The sequence below is a fragment of the Centroberyx gerrardi genome, chromosome 11, assembly GCF_048128805.1.
Source record: "Centroberyx gerrardi isolate f3 chromosome 11, fCenGer3.hap1.cur.20231027, whole genome shotgun sequence".
Taxonomy (NCBI): domain Eukaryota; kingdom Metazoa; phylum Chordata; class Actinopteri; order Beryciformes; family Berycidae; genus Centroberyx; species Centroberyx gerrardi.
Genome location: NC_136007.1, coordinates 19,786,549 through 19,804,452, shown reverse-complemented (window position 1 = coordinate 19,804,452; position 17,904 = coordinate 19,786,549). Strand labels below are relative to the sequence as shown.

Sequence of the window (17,904 nt, the reverse complement as noted above, 5' to 3'; positions counted from 1 at the left end):
TAACATTGAAGCAAGAATGAAGATTAAATAAAAACATGACTAATTTTCTCCAAGAGGTGGGACACTCCAACACAGTGCTAAAATTGATTGAATTAATCAGTGAGCTGAATATTTATTCTGAGGGACTGACACCAAAACCTGATGTTTATCATTGATTGCTATTTGTTTTAGGTGTGGATTTTTATCCAACAGTATACTGTCTACTACTTCAAAGTGACCATGGAAGATTACATAGGTTACATAGGAGATGGGCTACTTGTTAATCTATAGGCCTATCAATTATTAAGGAAACAACTGGAGTAAATTCAACACCCTTGCATTTATGCTGCATATGGAACCTATAATTTCACCACTATGAGTATAATTTAGAGCAGTGGGTCCCAAAATCTCCCGAGCAAAATGGTGAATACTTCATTTCACTATTAGGCCTATTTAATTTATTAGGAGAGCGAGATAATGCTATAGGGATCCTTATTTTTAATCATAGGTTTCACTCTCCAAAGCTTCCCTACAGTACAGATTTATGTGGTTTCATACTAAATCATAACAAATGATGAAAATCTTATCAGGTGGGTTGATTGGGACAAAATCTTATCCAGTGGTGTGATGTGGATCTATTCAGACGTCCTTGACCTTAAATAGTTTGTGAACCCCCGGCTTATAGAGGATGAAAATCCCTCCGGGCCGCTTTATCATAAGAAACTACAATCCCAGAATGCCTTGCAACTTTGACTTTGGCAACATTTCTTGTCGACGTGGGAAGGGAGGGACTCGGGCACAAACAAATGTCCATGGGTGTAATGTTGGGCTACATCACACATAACCGTGACATGCCAGGCCGATTTGAGAGATAACTCCATGACATTTGAAACATGTGGCTCAAACCCGAGGAGATATTGCTCAAAAACGCGTTTAAATTATGGGTCACCGAGAAGGATAATGAGTATTTCGTACTGCAAAGGAGACGAGGGTACGGAGAAGGTGGGGGCGGCTTGACAGGTAACGTTTTGTTTTCATTACCTCGCAGGTTTTTTGGCTAGCAGAAGCGGCATCTAAACCGTTTCTAATACAAAATAACGGTCGTGCTAATGGGATAACATGCCATGCATTCTGTTATCTAATGTGGTTTCTGGCTGCCATGTAGGGTGGGTGCTGGTGTACTGTCTGCACAGCTTGTCTACAGAAATATATATCCGTATTGCAACAGGTACTAGTTAAGTAACAACTGATTGGTGACATTATGATACTGCTCAGCTGGTTGCTTTGCTAGGTTTACACGCCGATCAACAAAAGTGGAGGTCGCTTCGGTTGTGCATGTCTAACTTACATATCGACTCATTTGGTTTGTTTGTTTGTTTTAGTACCATTAACACAGCATCGATATGGTTGTCCACGAGGAAAATAGCTGTACTGTATCCTGTTACAGCCTATCATCCTCTCTCACTTCCTTTCAGTCCCAGCTGTTGCTGCTGCCCTGAGGTTACAGGCTGTTGAGGTTGAGACGCATATTCGAGGCCCAAAATATGGCCCCAAAACTTTCAGCCTGTATTGTGTTTTCTGGCAGTTTATGTAGATTTTGTCTGGCCCTGGGATTTAGGTTCAGGTGGTATTGGCTTACAACTGGCCTGGGGACGGTTTATGTTCTTACAGATTTTTACCAGTCCCAATTAAATGTGCACAATCTGCAAGCCTCCCTCAGGTCCACAGTTCTAATTTAACCCCTAGTGATTTTCTGATTGAGACAGCAAGCTGTGCAAACCTAATTGCATGGAAATCTCTATACCAGCTTGCATCTTCGAAAGCCGTTGTCACCTGACAGTATATAAGTAGTTGTGCTGGTAATAACCCGATCCATCTGAGCCTGTGATCTGTTAACCACATTCTACAGTGTCACAGCCATAAGGTAATTAATGATAATGAATGGGTTATTAGATGAAGAGGAAAGAACTGATGTCTTGTCTGACTGGTCTAATGATGACAGTGATAATGATGATAATGATAGTGGAAGTTAAACACTGCCTGACACTGCATTGAATGTCGCACTTGAAGCCCCCTTCTAGCACAAGAGCCTTTTGTGTCTGAAGTATCTGCAATGTATTAAAGTCTATCCTATGGTTCAACACTGATATCAGCTTAATGAATTATGCAACCTGTGATATACTGTAGGTTTTGTATCCTTTGATACTTTGCAGTTGACTGGGAAAACATCTGGAGAGCTGTGCCACGTTCAGCCAGCCAGGCTAGTATTATGCTGATGCAGTGTTCAGGAGTGTGGTTTAGCTGCGACCTTGTCAATTATTCATGGAGGGCATGTCAGAGATAAGTTAGAGAGATAACGGATTTTGCTAATTTTAGGCGCAGGGCCCCGTCATGGACCTGGGGAACATCATTCATTTCCCCCACTCTATCTAATGTTCTGTGAATACGGGTATAATTCATAACAGGGTATTCATCTAAAATGTGTTGAATATCATTTGTAAAGTTGCTGGTCGTCTTCCTGATCTGGAAATGTTTCGCATGGTTGTAGTTTATGTGTAAGATTATTGGCTTAGCGTTTCAGCAATGTGTGTTACAGGTCTTCTGGTGGGAACGCTGGATACTGTGTTGGACTCCACATCCAAAGTTGCTCCCTTTCGCATCCTACACCACACGCCAGACTCCCAAGTGTATTGGTCAATAGCATGCGGTATGTCACTGTTTTTATTATTTTGATTTTTACAGTTTGATAGATACTACTGTTCCACATTATTGGTTGTCAATCAGCAATACTCTCATTCTGCCTGCCATAAGTTGAGTGTTTGGTAGATTTATCACTCTTGTTGTTGGGTCAGGTGCGACCAAAGAGGAGATCGTTCAGCACTGGGAATGGCTGCAGCAGAACATCATGAGAACGCTCTCTGTGTTCGACTCCAGCGAGGACATCACCAGCTTTGTACAGGGCAAGATTAGAGTAAGAAATTGCCAAAATACATTTTACACGGGGACTAAGCCAGAGCAAACCACACAGCTAATATGTTAACATGTTAATCTCTCAATGGTGGGTGGTCTACCAAGCTTTAATAGAGATTCAAATGTATACGTTTGATGATTCTGGTGGGGATTTACTCTTTTTCTGTCAATTACTGAGATGCATTGATCCATCGACACCTCCAACCTGCAGCACCCCTCTTGTATCTTGTGTGTCAGGGTCTTATTGCCGAGGAAGGGAAGGTATCACTGGTACTGGAGGACGATCCTGAGAAGTTTCGCGAAGCACTTTTGAGGTTTGAGAAGTGGTTTGAACTCCCACAGAAGGAAAAGCTGGTCACGTATTACTCATGCAGCTACTGGAAAGGCAGAGTGCCGTGCCAGGGCTGGCTCTACCTCAGCACAAACTTCCTCTGCTTCTATTCTTACCTGCTGGGAGCTGAGGGTAAGCCGTTTCACTGCCAGTTCTGTGCACTGCCATTTGCTGACATTAGCTGGTATTTGTCTTGATTATGTTGATTATTGGTAAAAAAACAAAACAACCCGTGCAGTGGCTCCAAAGATCCATCCCAGTGGACTCTTGAACTTCCGATAGGCCAAAATTGATTAAAAAAGCCAGAGGTAATGGCAGCTTCCATAATTGTGGAGAAGCCATTATGGCAGACCTCATAGTCCTGAGGCACATTTATAAAGCAAGGTAGATAATGGATAACACTGAGTTTTTTGTTGATGTTACCCACAGTATGTGGGACATGGCATTTTAGATTTGTCACACTGATGCCACTAACATTTTCATTTGGTGGCACCAGCAGATGATGTTGCCTATTGAAATGCATTTTTCACGTATCAAAATCAATGAGCAATTGTACTGTGCTGATTGGATAAAAGTAGAAAACATGTTGCTACAGATTTTTCTTGTTTTTATGTTGCAGCACTTTGTAATTTCATTAATGTAACCACTAGAGATAAAGGATTTAGCAGCATTCATGTTGGCACATTTGAAAAGCTAAACATGCAACCTGTGAAAAAAGCCATTTATCCATTTATTGTCAAGATAAATTTCCTTGCAGCTGTGCATCATAGTCAACCTTTAAATGTTGGTTATTGTGATTCTGCAGTGAAACTGGTCATCTCCTGGGATGAGATCTGGAGGCTGGAGAAAACCTCTAATGTTATTCTCGCTGAGAGCATCCATGTCTTGGCTAATGGGGAGGATCACTACTTCTCCATGTTGCTGCACCTTAATGAAACTTTCGTTATCATGGAGCAGTTGGCTGACTACTCCATCAAGCGGCTGTTTGACAAAGAGTCCTTCCAAAGAGAGCCAGCCCTCTCTGACCCTCTGCAAATTACCAAGAGGTATTGTCTGTCTGCTACACTGCACACCTTCACATCCTGTTAGTATTGGTCTCCAGCTCAGACAACCAGAGTGTAAAGTCAGACCTGGGTCAAATAGCATTTGTAAACAATTCCTCTTGTTTGTTTTAACCTGCCTGGATTACCAGATGGGTCGAGTTTGCCAGAGAAGACAATGCAACGAGTGCCAGAAACAGGAAATTATTTGTATTTAGTCATTCAGCTTGGCCATTTTGAAGGCAACTTGCAAGCCTATTTATTCAAGCCTTTTTGAGTATATGCCAGTGTATGGCTGAATTGGAATACTTACATCCTGCTTGGTAACCATGCATTAATGTAGAACAGTATTGTGTCAGGGTATCAGGTTACTTTTCCATAAACATAATCAGTATTCTTCCAGGCCAGACTATAATAATATAAAACACTGTTGGTCACTGAAGAATAGCTGGCTGTGACCCAGTGATACAAAAGATTGAAATGCAATATGTGTTGACAGTCAGTAATATAGTCAATTGAATAGGAGAGGTCACTGTGAGATTGTGTGCATGTGTGCATTGAGGCTACAATATAGTGGTTTTTACAGTTGCTTAAAAACTATACTTTGACGTTCTGCTAATCCAGTTACTTTGCTCTTCCCCCCAGAGGCCTAGAAACTCACGCAAGGAGTGAGCAGTTCCGGGCGTTTTTCAGGCTTCCCAAAGAGGAGAACCTGTTAGAGGTGCACGAGAGCTTCCTGTGGGTGCCCTTCAGCCACTTTAACACCCTTGGCAAGATCTGCGTCTCTGAGAACTACCTGTGTTTCGCCAGTCAGGATGGAAGCCAGTGCCATGTCATCATTCCAATGCGAGAGGTAAACTGAAGTGCCACGCAGCGCTACTATGAATCGCTGCTGTCATGTGAAAACCTTGTAACTTTAATTTTGGATTACATGCTCCTCTTTGGGTTGAGACAAACTTTCAGAACCCATTTGATAAACTCAAAAATGCATGATGGTCAAGCTAAAATTGAGGCTGTTTTTTTTCTAGTTCCTCAAAAGTGGACATTTTTGAGATGCAATGTTTTCACCCGACAGCAGCAAAACAGAACACTAACAGGAACACTTCCAATAATGCTGAGTCTCAGAAAGCGCCCTGCTCACTGATGAGTAACAGGAAACTTTTAAGCAACGAATTTTCTGGTCTACAACAGATGCAGTGACAAAAATAGTTAACTGGGCTTGCCATGTATCTAACTGCCAGCATCACTGTGAAAAACCTTTGAGAACAATGAAAATATCTCTTAGAAAGGAAAGGGATTGCAAACCATCATTTTGTAGCTGCAGTCCATCACAAACACATCAGACACATCACTGCTTCAAGCACAACACATTTGACGGACAAGCTAGCACCAGGAAACTTTGACATGAAATACATGCTACAGGGAATAAAATATGAAAGTTCGTATTTTGTACACGGACAGCAGTGCACACTGAGCTGTTTTGACATAGATGCTAATTTAACCAGACAGTATTTGCTTGAAGAAATAAATCCCCTTCTCCTATAGTAGCCTTCTCAAATAAATCTTGGGTGCTTCATGTTGTTGAAACAAATGCAGGCCTGGGTTATTAACAGAAGTATTACAGTATCTCTTATTAGCTGTAGAGAAGTCTTGCTTTGCAATGTTTAACATTACGTTCTTCCAGGTCGTTAATGTTGAGAAGCCAGATTCCAGCAACAGGGCTTTAACAGTGTGTGTGCGTGGCAAGAGGGCGCTACGTTTCTCCGAGGTTCGGGACTACGAGCGGCTTGCCAACACAATCCGCAGCAGGTGTGGGATTACTGCCAGCCCCCAGCACTCTGTTTCAACAGAGGTAACATGCTTTATTTTGTCCCTGCAGGGTGCCTGCTTAACGCCCTTTTATTCTCAATAATCCCAGTTTTTGGTTTATTCTGTATTTTGCAATAGTTCATTAATGCATATGAATAATAACTAATCTGTGTCTTTTTCCCGGAGGCCATACGAGGAGAATGCCAGTCACTCATCAACCACTTTGAGGACAATCCAGAGGATGTAACTCTGATGGTGGGGCAGAAAGACAGTAGCAAGGCCGTAAGCACCGAGGCTCTCATGACTGTTTTCCACCCCCAGGATGTTGAAAACCTTGACCCCAAAATGGTAAAAACACTAGGAGTTACTTTCTATTGAAACATGCATCTTTTACTTATTTGCACTTTGTTGGAAACAACCCCATTCACTTACAGAATCTCATTGGATTAACACCTTAATGTAATTAACATGGAGCTTTCAGTTGCCAGGATGCATGATGTGAAAGAAGACACTATTCTGTTTTGGGCAAATGCCTTACATAAAATCCAAGATTTGTTGTGATGCACCAGTATATCTATGTAAAGAATCTTACGCTCTCTGTATATATCCCTTTGGTGTTGGGAAGTGAGGGTGTCATTATTCATGTCATGTGCATGCATAATATACTGTATGTATATGTACGTACATAGCAGTAATGCCCATGTCATATTTCTGAAAATACCAATACAACAACAAAAAAAGAAAACATGCATCTATTGAGAAATGCAACCAATAATAGTGGTATGGTACATAAATGAAGCGAAGCCTGCAAAGCCTGTGAAGCTAGTTCAGGCAGACAACTGGAGTCTGCAGTCACATGATACACACACTACTCATGCAACTCTTATCAAGCGCCCCCCCCCTCTCAATAAGTCGGTCTATTTAAGTTTCCTGCACCTGCTCGCTCTCTTTCACATTGCCATGCTGCTGCTATGCTGCTCAGACTGCCGTTCACTGCTCCTCAGTTGTTGCTGCTCACCATATATTGTTTCATCATCCCCACCTCCACGCCAGCATCCACCTGTAGGCTCTGATTCTAGGTTTCCCCCTGGGGAGAAGTTCCCTATCGTCACTCCCTGCTCTCATTCGGCTAGCTAGGTGTACGCTGCAGGGAGTGACAGGATCAGAGCCTAGACGCCCAAACTAAACTCTGTATCTACATTTGCATTCATTCTCAATAATCTGTTTATGTGAGTTGGCTGACTGAACTTAGCCTAAATGACAAACAACAAATAATATAATAGATAACACTGTGGTGTGTGTCGTCTGTGTGTTTGACAGCTTAAGGAAAAGATGAAGGAGCAGTCCTGGAATATCCACTTCTCGGAGTATGGACGTGGCACAAGCATGTTCTTTACCAAGAAGACACGCGACTTGATTGTCCGTGGTGTTCCCGAGGCCTTGAGAGGAGAGCTGTGGATGCTTTTCTCAGGTATTTCTACATCAAATATGTCTCATGTTGTTATGTAATTTGGCGTCACTGATATGTTGCATTCAGAGATTTGTTAGTGAAGCACTGCATGATTGAAAGTTTTATGTACTGAAGCGCTCACTCAACATAAATTATTAAGTAGAACATGGCCGGTGTGGGATCAGTGCCGTGTCAGTTTTTGGACTGACTGTGGAGTGTGTGTGGTTTTGCCTGTTGTAGGAGCAGTAAACGACATGGCCACTCACCCAGGCTACTACACTGAGCTGGTGGAGCAGTCTCTGGGCACAAGCACTCTGGCTACAGATGAGATAGAGAGAGACCTACACCGCTCTCTCCCGGAGCACCCTGCCTTTCAGAGTGACACGGGAATCTCCGCTCTGCGCAGAGTTCTTACTGCCTACGCCTACAGGAACCCCAAAATCGGCTACTGCCAGGTATCAAAATCCCTCACACTGTCCTGCTGTCTGCAGTTAACCCCGCACATACAACTGAACTAGTCCATCCTTAAAAGCCCGTCGTTTTTCTCCTGTTCAGGCCATGAACATTCTCACATCAGTTCTGCTGCTCTACGCTAAAGAAGAGGAGGCTTTCTGGCTGCTGGTGGCCGTCTGCGAGAGGATGCTGCCGGATTACTTCAACCGCCGAATCATAGGTGAGAGAGGAAGCTAAGGAGGGTGCAAGGTGTGAAATGATTATTGCCTTTTTTTATCACATTGTTTCCTGGTTGCAGCACCCTTCTAGCACTCTGTTTCAGGTGATGACTGAGATAGTAACTCTGGGACATGAAATTTGAACAAAATGATTTCAGGAATTAAGAGTTGCGCTCTGAAACGGTGCCTGTGTTTGTTCAGGTGCTCTGGTGGACCAAGCGGTGTTTGAGGAGCTGATTCGAGAGCAGCTCCCCCAGCTGGTGGAGCACATGACAGACCTGAGTTTCTTCTCCTCCGTGTCCTTGTCCTGGTTTCTCACGCTCTTCATCAGCGTCCTGCCCATCGAGAGCGCGGTGAACGTGGTGGACTGTTTCTTCTACGACGGCATAAAAGCCATTTTGCAGCTTGGCCTGGCTGTGCTCGATTACAACATGGAGGCTCTGATCAGCTGTCATGATGATGCAGAAGCTGTCACCATCCTCAACAAGTCAGTGTCAGCTAAGATATGGACCAACTGACCTCACTATTTCAAAATTCAGTTATAGATTATGAATCAAAAGCAAAGCAATATTGACATGTTTTGAACAGCATCAGATTATTTCACTGTACATTAATGTCTGTCTTTCTGTGATGCTGTTATTTCCTGGGCAGGTTTTTTGATAGTGTGACAAACAAAGACAGCCCACTGCCTCCCACAGTGCAGCAAGCTTCAGTGGGCAATAATGATAAAGCATCCCACTTCAAAGTGGACATCAGTGAACTTATCCGAGAGGCCTACGAGGTACTCCTACAGATTCTTCAGTTGGACTCATGCTCTAATATCAATTTTATTTAGCAAGGTCTGTGATTAAACAAATTGTATTTCTCTTCAGAAATATGGAAGTATCCGTTCAGAGGAAGTCGAGAGTTCACGGAAAAGAAACAAACTATATGTAATCCAGACATTGGAGGATACAACCAAGCAAAATGTTGTGAGTGCCCATCCAGTTAGAAATAATTAGTGTATCATTCCATGATTTATGCTGTATTGAGGATTTAAACTCTGTTTACAGATTCGGGTGGTGTCACAAGAAGTCAAATTCAGTGCCTCACAGCTTGATGAGCTTTATTTTTTGTTCAAAGTGAGTGAACAGCTCAGCAATTCTTTTCAAGATATATACACTAAAAAACAATGTACCTTCAGTGTTCTCCTACGCACATGACACAGTTGTCATGAAAAATGTAATATCATTTATTAAAAAAACAGTGTCAGACATTTAGCCCACATTTCGCTTCAATGTGTTTTGTTTTTTTTCAGAGGCAGCATTTCCTCAGCTGCTACTGGACAATGAAGAGCCCAATCCTGCTCCATCACGACCCCAGTCTGGCCTATTTGGAGCAGTACCAGCTGGGTTTCCAGCAGTTTGGAGTGCTCTTCTCCCTCCTGGACCCCTGGGCCCTCTGCGACGGGAAGAGCACCCTCTCCCTCTGGGTCTTCCGCCTGATAGATGAGAACCAGGACGGCCTTGTCAACTTTAAAGAGTTCTGCTATGCCCTTGGTAAGCTCAGTCAGTCTCTGGACCGCTCTGTCCGGGTCAACTACTACTGTCAACCTCAGTGTCCCTCCCGCTTAATTCTGTTTGTTGCTTCTCCTACAGATACTTTGTACTGTGGATCTTTCACAAATAAGCTGAAATTCCTCTTCAAGCTGCATCTGCCACCAGGTAAGTGAGAGAATGCTGTTTTACAAGCTTAAATTAAAATGTCAAAATGAATTTTTGCTAATATTTGTTAACATTTCTCTCTGGACATCAAAAAGCAATTCTAACATTTTCGATGTCTCGCCGCCATGGCACATAGTATGTGGGACATTATGTTGTCATGGTGACGTCTGTCTGTGTGTCTGCCTGTCTGCCTGTCTGTTTTGGAGCTCTTTGCTGCAGGAATTGTCATATTAATGAGGAAACAAATAATTTTCTTGAAACTACTATAACTCTTTAAGGCTTTAAGATACAGAGTTCATATTAATGCCATGTGTTATGAGAAGACAAGTATGTAGACATAGAAATATTTGCTAAATGCATTAATTACCTTAATGAATGACCTTGTTATCATAGCCGGTTATGTCTAATATATCATGGTGATTATGGTTTGGTTTTTTGAGGGGTGGTGGTTGCTTGGCTCATCAGAAAACATGCCTTTACAGTTTTTATCTTCAGCTTCAACCTCTGACCACATCCCTCACATGTTTAACGTGATGATAGGCTAGTACAGGTTCAAGGTTCAAGTGTGGCAAATGTTTAAAGACAGGATTCTTATCAGTATTGAAATTACACACAAGCAACAACACTGGTATCACATCACAACAATAATTCAATAGCAACAGACATCGCAGACGTAAGTAAAACACAAGGTCAGACAGAACAACATACAGCAACAGACTCCGTGTCTACAGTGAAAGTGCATGAGTAGTTATTTCCATAATTCAGTCCATAACTCAATGTTGAGTGAGCAGATTGCCTGGGGAAAGAAATCCTTTAATGTGTGGTTCTTGTCCGCATGTTATGGTGCTGCCCTTCCTCAAGGCGGGGGTAAGAATAGTCAGTGTGCTGGGTGAAAGGACTTTGCCATGGCAACAGAGAGTTTAAGGGCCAGTAAGGGCATTTTGCCATGGACTAGCTTCCCCACAAAGAGGATCTCTGGTGGGGGAAGAACTGCTCAAATCACCATCGACGGCTAAGCAACAGAAGAGTACTGAAAGAGTCACAGTTTGCGATGTGCTAGGCCAATGAAAAGCGAGTAGTGAGGGTGGTTTTCTGTTTTATGGAGCGTGCACGTTGCTTCAGCACCAAGGACAGGTCCCATCGCGGTGCCACAGTGCAAACAAGGTGTTAGACACCTCATAGATCAAAGATAGGAAACCACGGAGGGCCGAGAGTCTGCAGGTTTTCATTCCAACCGAACACTACAGCTGCTGATTTCACTGATTAGCACAACTTCAACCAGAGAGGAGGAGAAACTAATCAGTGAAATAATTTACTGTAGTGTTTGGTTGGAATAGAAACCTGCAGACTCTCAGCCCTCGATGGCACACAGTTGTCCATCCCTGCTGTAGATATTGTGAATGGTACAGATGTCATCTCAAATAACACTGATGGGCCAGATCATCATACACTCCTGCAGTTATAGCTACATAAAAGCTATTGGGCATATATACTTAACAAAGCGTAATGATGCTGTTTCCTTGCTATGAGGAGGGGAATGGTCTCATCCATGCGTACAAACAGACGTTCATGCATGCATATACACACACACACACACACACACACTCATCGGTGGCGGTCAGAGTAGAGAAGGGTAGGGCATCTCAACTATTAGTGGAGTGAGAAATTATCAAAATGATGTAAGGTATTTAATGAGGGGTAAAACATGGGGGAAATACTCAATTCTCATTGGCTGGAAGGATGGACGTTGAATTTGTTTAGTCTGTTATATGTTTGTATGTGTCCCAACAGTCTTTTCCTCTTTCCTGTTCTGTTCTGTGTTTCTTAGTGCGCTCACAGAGAGTATCTTCTAGCTTTCACAGGTAGTCCTTTGCACTCAAAGGAACAAAGAATCCAGCACTTTATTCCAATGACTGAAGACTCTTCCCACTTCACTAAACTAACTGGTCAGCTTCTTTGCTGTTTCTTTCCCCTTTCAAACTCCCTTTCCACTTTTCCCTTTCCCCCTAGATTCTATCATAATTCTGTCTCACTGCTTACTTGAACCCTTGAATGTATTGTGATTGTTCTCTATCATTAATTGACGAGTTTCTGCAGTTTGCTCACGTGCTGCTTATATATTTCAGCGTTTGATCTTCCAGAAGATGGCGTGATAAGGAAAAGTCCTGAAAGAGGTAATATTTCACCTGGATTTATCACTTCCCTTGAGAACAATTACTACTTTAAGCAAACCTTCCTTAGCCATTACTATAAGTGTTTTAGTTTATATGTTGCAATTTGTTGGTCAATTTGACAGGTAGAGGAAAGGTGGACCTGCAGGCCTACCTGAAACAATGGCAAGATGAGATACTTAAGAAAGAGGAAACCATCAAGGACTTACCCAGAATTAACCAGGTAATTAAACCAATGTTGTGGTCAGTAGGTTATTCATGTTCTTGGATTTGGCAGCAACAACTAAAAAGAAAAAACTGGAGGACCAGTGTCGGCAACCATCCTCCCTACCAGTCCCAGGGTTGCTGTTCTGTAGCTGACCCTGACATTTGACCTCCCTTGTTGAGGAGGGGAAGAAGAAGGAGAGAAGAAGATGAAATATCACCTTTTTATGAAAATATAATCTATGAAATATGTCACTTTATCTGATTTAAATTGCATAAATGTGTATTCTCTTTTTTTCTCTTTATCTCAGACTCAGTTCATCCAGTTCTCCAAGACCCTGTACAACATTTTTCACGGCGACCCAGACGAGGAGTCTCTGTATCGTGCCGTGGCCCATGTGACCAGCCTCCTTCTGAGGATGGAGGAGGTGGGACGCAGGCTGCAGGAGCCAAGCAGCCCCCGGGAGTCCGCAAAGCCCAGCACCCACACTACTGCGGAGGGGCTTCCGGCTGAGGAGGCGTCCACCACCCCGGAGAGCTCCGACACCTCCAGCACCCACAGTGCTCAGGATGCAGGGCCCAGCCCGTCTGAGGTGGAGTGGTCTTTTTCTTTCGAGCAGGTCCTGGCGTCTCTGCTCAACGAGCCGGCCATAGTCAGCTTCTTGGAAAGGCATGTAGACCTTCAGACTAGACTGGACCAGGCCAAGATCGCCCAGCTGAAGGTAAAGGCAAACAAGTGATTGGATACACTGCGGGTCCGGCTTATGATCCACGCCCTGAAATCATCATGATTTTCCTTTATCCACAGAAGGCAGTGGATTTTGAGGATGCAGTCAGATATAAAGATATTAAGCAGTAATATATTGTTGAAATGAATGAATAAAGGGGGGGATCCATAAAAGAATACTGCTTTTCCAGCCAGATGATGATGATTAGTTGATGGCTAGCAGCAATGGCTGACACAGCATGGCGAAACAAACGTCTAGGAGGCGCTACATCTTTAAGTCACTGTAAACATCATTGTAACCGTCCACTGATTAACACCTTTAGTGCATTCTCACGTTAAGCCTCTTTGTAGACATGCTGTAAGTTGTGGTTCCTCTTATCTTAGATCATTTTTACGCCAACAAATCTGATTATGCATTTTGGACCCAAGTGATGAAATACATCCTCTCATGTAGCCTCAAATTCTACAGAATTTCAATATTTTGAATATGTTTCCTATGCCATGGAGCAGTTAGGCTTTCAAATTGATATTAGTGACATTCAGTACCGTCCCCCATAGTCTGAAATATGACAGATGAGTTTGTCCTACCCCTCCCTCGCTGAGATACAACTCCATTAAGAGATAAATGAGAAGATAAAAAGGTGACTGTGAGCCTGCAGGGAGATTCCCTGGAGATATCGGTGTATTTTCTGTTTCAGATTGGTTGTCACTGCTGTAAAGTGAAACACGTTCAGCTGTAAATGCTAAAACACTCGATGAATATCACAGTATCTCCCGTTCTTTGACAAGTGAGCAGCTCCAGGTTGTACATCTTGATGACTTGACAGATTAGTCAGGAGTCTGTCGCTTCTTGTTTTGACAGAGAGGTGTTTATGCTCAAAAAAAAAAACTGTGGAATAGCATGTATGAATTATTAATTTGAGTGTTATTCTCCTGTAAACCTCAACTAATTTTCAGAAACACCAGCTTTTCAGTTGGGGCAGGCACAGAATATACAGTATGGGGAGTAAGGACATACTGTAGTGTTGTCTCTGGAAGCCATAAATTGATGTCAGTCATTATATGAGTGTGGATATTGGATAAAATATATTGAGAGCATAAAAGATGCAATTATGGTATTATACTTGTGCAATAACATACAAGGGGGAATGCTATACTGGTCAGCCACAGCACACTCGGTCTCTTTCCTACAGTAGCACACCAATAACCACAGTATAGCGTGACCTCAAGTATGTCTTATGCTGGAAACGTGGCCAGTGTAAAGTAAAATTGTTGTAAAATTCCACAAAGCTGCTGCAGTGACAGTTTTGGAAATCGCCTGAATTCCTCTTCTGAGTGAATCATTTGATAAGTCCAACAGCTGCAGCAGCTCTGTATCAATGGAGTTCACACACACAGGGCTGAAATAGAGTAGATGTGCTGTGTGCTCTTCACGTTGAAGGCTTAAAGGGAAGGTGTCATTAGTTCATGTACTGTTTGCTTAAACCACAAATTGCATAACGCTATTAATTCTTAGAACGAGTACAGCATATTGTACATAAGGGTCAGTTAAATCCAGTGGTTTATTTGATTATTGTATTTATGAAGACTTGCATAGAACATTTATAATAAGGTATGAGTTAGTGGGTTGCTGTGGATAGACCTAGACATACCTTTCTGAGTGCATTTTGCTTTATCAAATCTCAGGGTGCAATTTGTGTAAAATAAACGAAAGGGAGAAAAGGGGTATTTTTGGAACGGGGGCATCTATGTGACTGAGTTTAACATAGCCTACTTTTTGTCTGTAATATTAAAATATAGAGCGTCTGTAGCGTAGTTACAGGATTTGCCACATTATGCTAGCCTACAACAAACAGCCTACTACTATATCACTCTCTGCGAAAAGCCAGATAAGATGTATTTTAGTTCATCTTTTTCATAAGTGCATTTTGTCTTGCTTCTTTTTTCTTGTATTTGCTTATATCTCAGCAAACTTGTTGCACAAGTATTGAAAAGTGTGTTTGAGATTAATTAAGAAGCTGTACATAAGCCTGCAGCTCGACTGCCAGCCACAGCAGATCTGGGAGGCGTTGGAGTCCAAACCGCTTCAGCTGCAGCTTGTCATTTCCAGGGGCCAAATTCACTAACATTACCAAGATTTGTGCGAAAAATGTGTTAAAGAAGCTTCTTAAGTGCAATTCTTCTTTCCTTTCTTATGTTCTTATGATCTTGCCATTTTCTAAGGAACTTTATTATGTTTACTACCCGTTGGAACTGAAAATACAGTCTATCTAACGTCACTGTTTACATGACCGATGTAAAAAAAGAAAATGTAATTTAAAAAAATAATAAAAAAATCTTTAACAGCATCACAATACATGTAAAACTACTTTACCTGTCATATATTGTCACTTCTAGGATCCAAAGCTCAGTCAGTCAATTTGAGAATGACAGAATAATTTCAATTTAATAACTGAAAACATAATCCAAGTCAGTAGTGGGCGTTTTCAACAGGGGGTGCCACATTGCAGTTTCGGCTTGGGGCCTCAAGGGCCCAATAGCTGATCATGTCATAACCCACAAGACAGAAATTTTATTTCGAATATTTAAAATAATCATTTCTGACAATGGTCTGGCTATTTCAGTATGACCTGCAGTTTTTTGTCTGCATGAACAGTAACTAATTAACACCTCCTAAACTCCTAAAAATGTACAACCACTTATCAAAGATAAGTTACTATTCAACTTTTTGTTAATAAATCTTTATAGGGAGGGATTTTTTTATATTAATTTATTACAAGCCTTACCTTTTTTAATTATTTTAGAATATTGTAAAGATTAAAGAAAACAAAAAAAGTACGTTCACAAAAAGAAATCAAGGAAGAAATATAGGACAGTGGTTAAGAAAATACAACCTTTTGATGCTCAATTTAACTTTTTTTCTTGGCGCAAAAGTTCCAGAGAAATGGCACTTAAGAAGATTTTTTTTCCCAAAGATGGTTTTGTGATTCCTGCCTCTCAGAGGGGAAATAAATTGTCCCCAAAGGAGATTGAAGTTTTATGATCAAAGGCAGGAAAATCAAAAGTAGAAGGTTGGAAGTCTTCATTCCCCTGGCGCGCTGTCAATTTGCCATTGAGCATGAAAGTGCATAGGCATGGATAATGTTCTAACTGCTACATAGTATATGGTTCATAAAGTCCTTTATATGTGCAAATGTAGTTTTCAGGTTTTGTCGTCAGTGGCTTTTGATTGAAAACCTGTTTTGAAAATTTAAGTGAAGCATAAATATTTCTGTTTTACCTGCTTGGTGATGATTTTTTTAATTTTCCATACAAATGTACTAGAATAAAGAGTGACGATTCTATGAACAGTGAGTTTGTGATTCTTGCTCAGTGCCTTCTGTTCAGATGGAAAATAAAACCTAACATTTTACACTCATCCTTCACAACAATGGACTAAGCGCATATAAATAGCAGCCTCCTGGTCTAATGTCATTACCTTCTTATGGCATTACAGTACTACTACATCATGTGCTTGTTCATCCATGTGTCACACACAATATCTCAGACACCACTGATTTGATTTTGACAAAACTTAGTGAAATCTCACTGCTGCATTCCAGCATCCAAAATGACACTGATTGGTCAGAACAAGCTGACATATTTGTTACTCATTGGTCCAGAAGGGGACTTCATCATTCATGGGGGACGACATGTTTACTGTTGCCTTGTTTTCTTTTTGCTGTTGCTGTTTTTTATTTCAGTTTTTGCGTTTTAGGGATCATCCTCAGGTTCTTATTTGTGCTGCCTCTTTTTGTGCCATAATTTGGATTGTGCTGCTGACTAACGGCTGTTTAGTAAGTGTGGACCCCAGGAAATCTATCAACCGTCAACTGGAAGTTAATGGCGATCCAAATAAAGAATTGTCAGTTGGTAGTCTACAAGTTGCGGCAGCACAACGGGAAGATTTTGTGTAAAGACATTTTATAAAGTCATGTTTTCATTTAATTAGATAATGAAAAGATTAAACTTTAATGATCCCTGTGGGGAAATTGGGTCTTTATACATATGTCAGCTTAATTTTATTGTAATTACTATTCATAACTACCATTGCAGTTATGAACCAGACAATGAACCAGAGTCCATATTCCTGTCAAATCATCTTAGTTACTGTGATTGTCCACAGAATCAGTCGTATACTCACTGGCAATAAAACAGCAACAAGATTATTCTCTTGATGGAATCACTGATAGACTCTTGACTCTTCAAAAAGACGTTCATGTTTGCAAATCCCAGTGAAACACAGGAGTGTATGAATCATCTTAAATTATTTCCCTATATTGACGTGTCCCAAAGAATGTGCTACTGTCTGATTTACAAGCTGCAGCAGGACTCGTGATGGATGAGATCTAAAACTATCACTCACTCTATTCTGGCTCGGAGATTTGGTTGCACAAGGTTATAACCCCGAGTTCATAACCTCGACCCCTGTCACCTGTCTTTAGTGGTACAACCTTTCAGTGTAGCATTCAGCCTCGTCCTGCAAAGGGACATTTGGGACGTTGAGAAGCCTATTTCTGTTCATAACATCAATGGGGACCCAAAACATTTCTCTTAAAATCAAATGCATATCTTTCCAAACCATTCTACCTCTTATGCATGAGGATTGATCTTGATCCTCTGATCACAGATCAGAGGATTGATCTTGATCATACACACCACTGATATAAAACAACAATTTAAAGTGTCCTTGGCTTACCCAATATTATGGTAAAAAAAAAATGTGTTTAACTTTAATATGTTTTATATGGTTTATTAAGTCTGCAAAATATGTTGTTGCTGATTTTTTTAAATGTTAAACTCAACTAAA

The 17,904-nt window shown here is 41.5% G+C and overlaps 1 protein-coding gene across 1 annotated transcript; it reads left to right on the top strand.

Annotated features, from left to right (window-relative positions):
- The first annotated feature begins 784 nt into the window (after window positions 1–784).
- On the top strand, window positions 785–16,385 carry tbc1d8b (TBC1 domain family member 8B). The gene is made up of 20 exons (XM_078286547.1): window positions 785–999; window positions 2,576–2,686; window positions 2,832–2,950; window positions 3,187–3,412; window positions 4,086–4,326; window positions 4,966–5,173; window positions 6,005–6,172; window positions 6,316–6,477; window positions 7,450–7,600; window positions 7,820–8,034; window positions 8,135–8,252; window positions 8,452–8,737; window positions 8,902–9,031; window positions 9,123–9,221; window positions 9,303–9,371; window positions 9,548–9,788; window positions 9,888–9,953; window positions 12,080–12,127; window positions 12,250–12,347; window positions 12,640–16,385. Exons 1-20 carry the CDS (start codon window positions 873–875, stop codon window positions 13,066–13,068), a joined length of 3,312 nt encoding a protein of 1,103 aa, XP_078142673.1. The 5' UTR covers window positions 785–872; the 3' UTR covers window positions 13,069–16,385.
- Window positions 16,386–17,904: the final 1,519 nt, after the last annotated feature.

Bases quoted from the DNA above. Each gene is read 5' to 3' on its own strand.
- tbc1d8b (XM_078286547.1), top strand. From the start codon at position 873: ATGTGGCTCAAACCCGAGGAGATATTGCTCAAAAACGCGTTTAAATTA. The intron at 2,687-2,831 runs GTATGTCACTGT...TTGTTGGGTCAG, and splicing joins GTATTGGTCAATAGCATGCG to GTGCGACCAAAGAGGAGATC. The intron at 9,372-9,547 runs GTGAGTGAACAG...GTTTTTTTTCAG, and splicing joins AGCTTTATTTTTTGTTCAAA to AGGCAGCATTTCCTCAGCTG.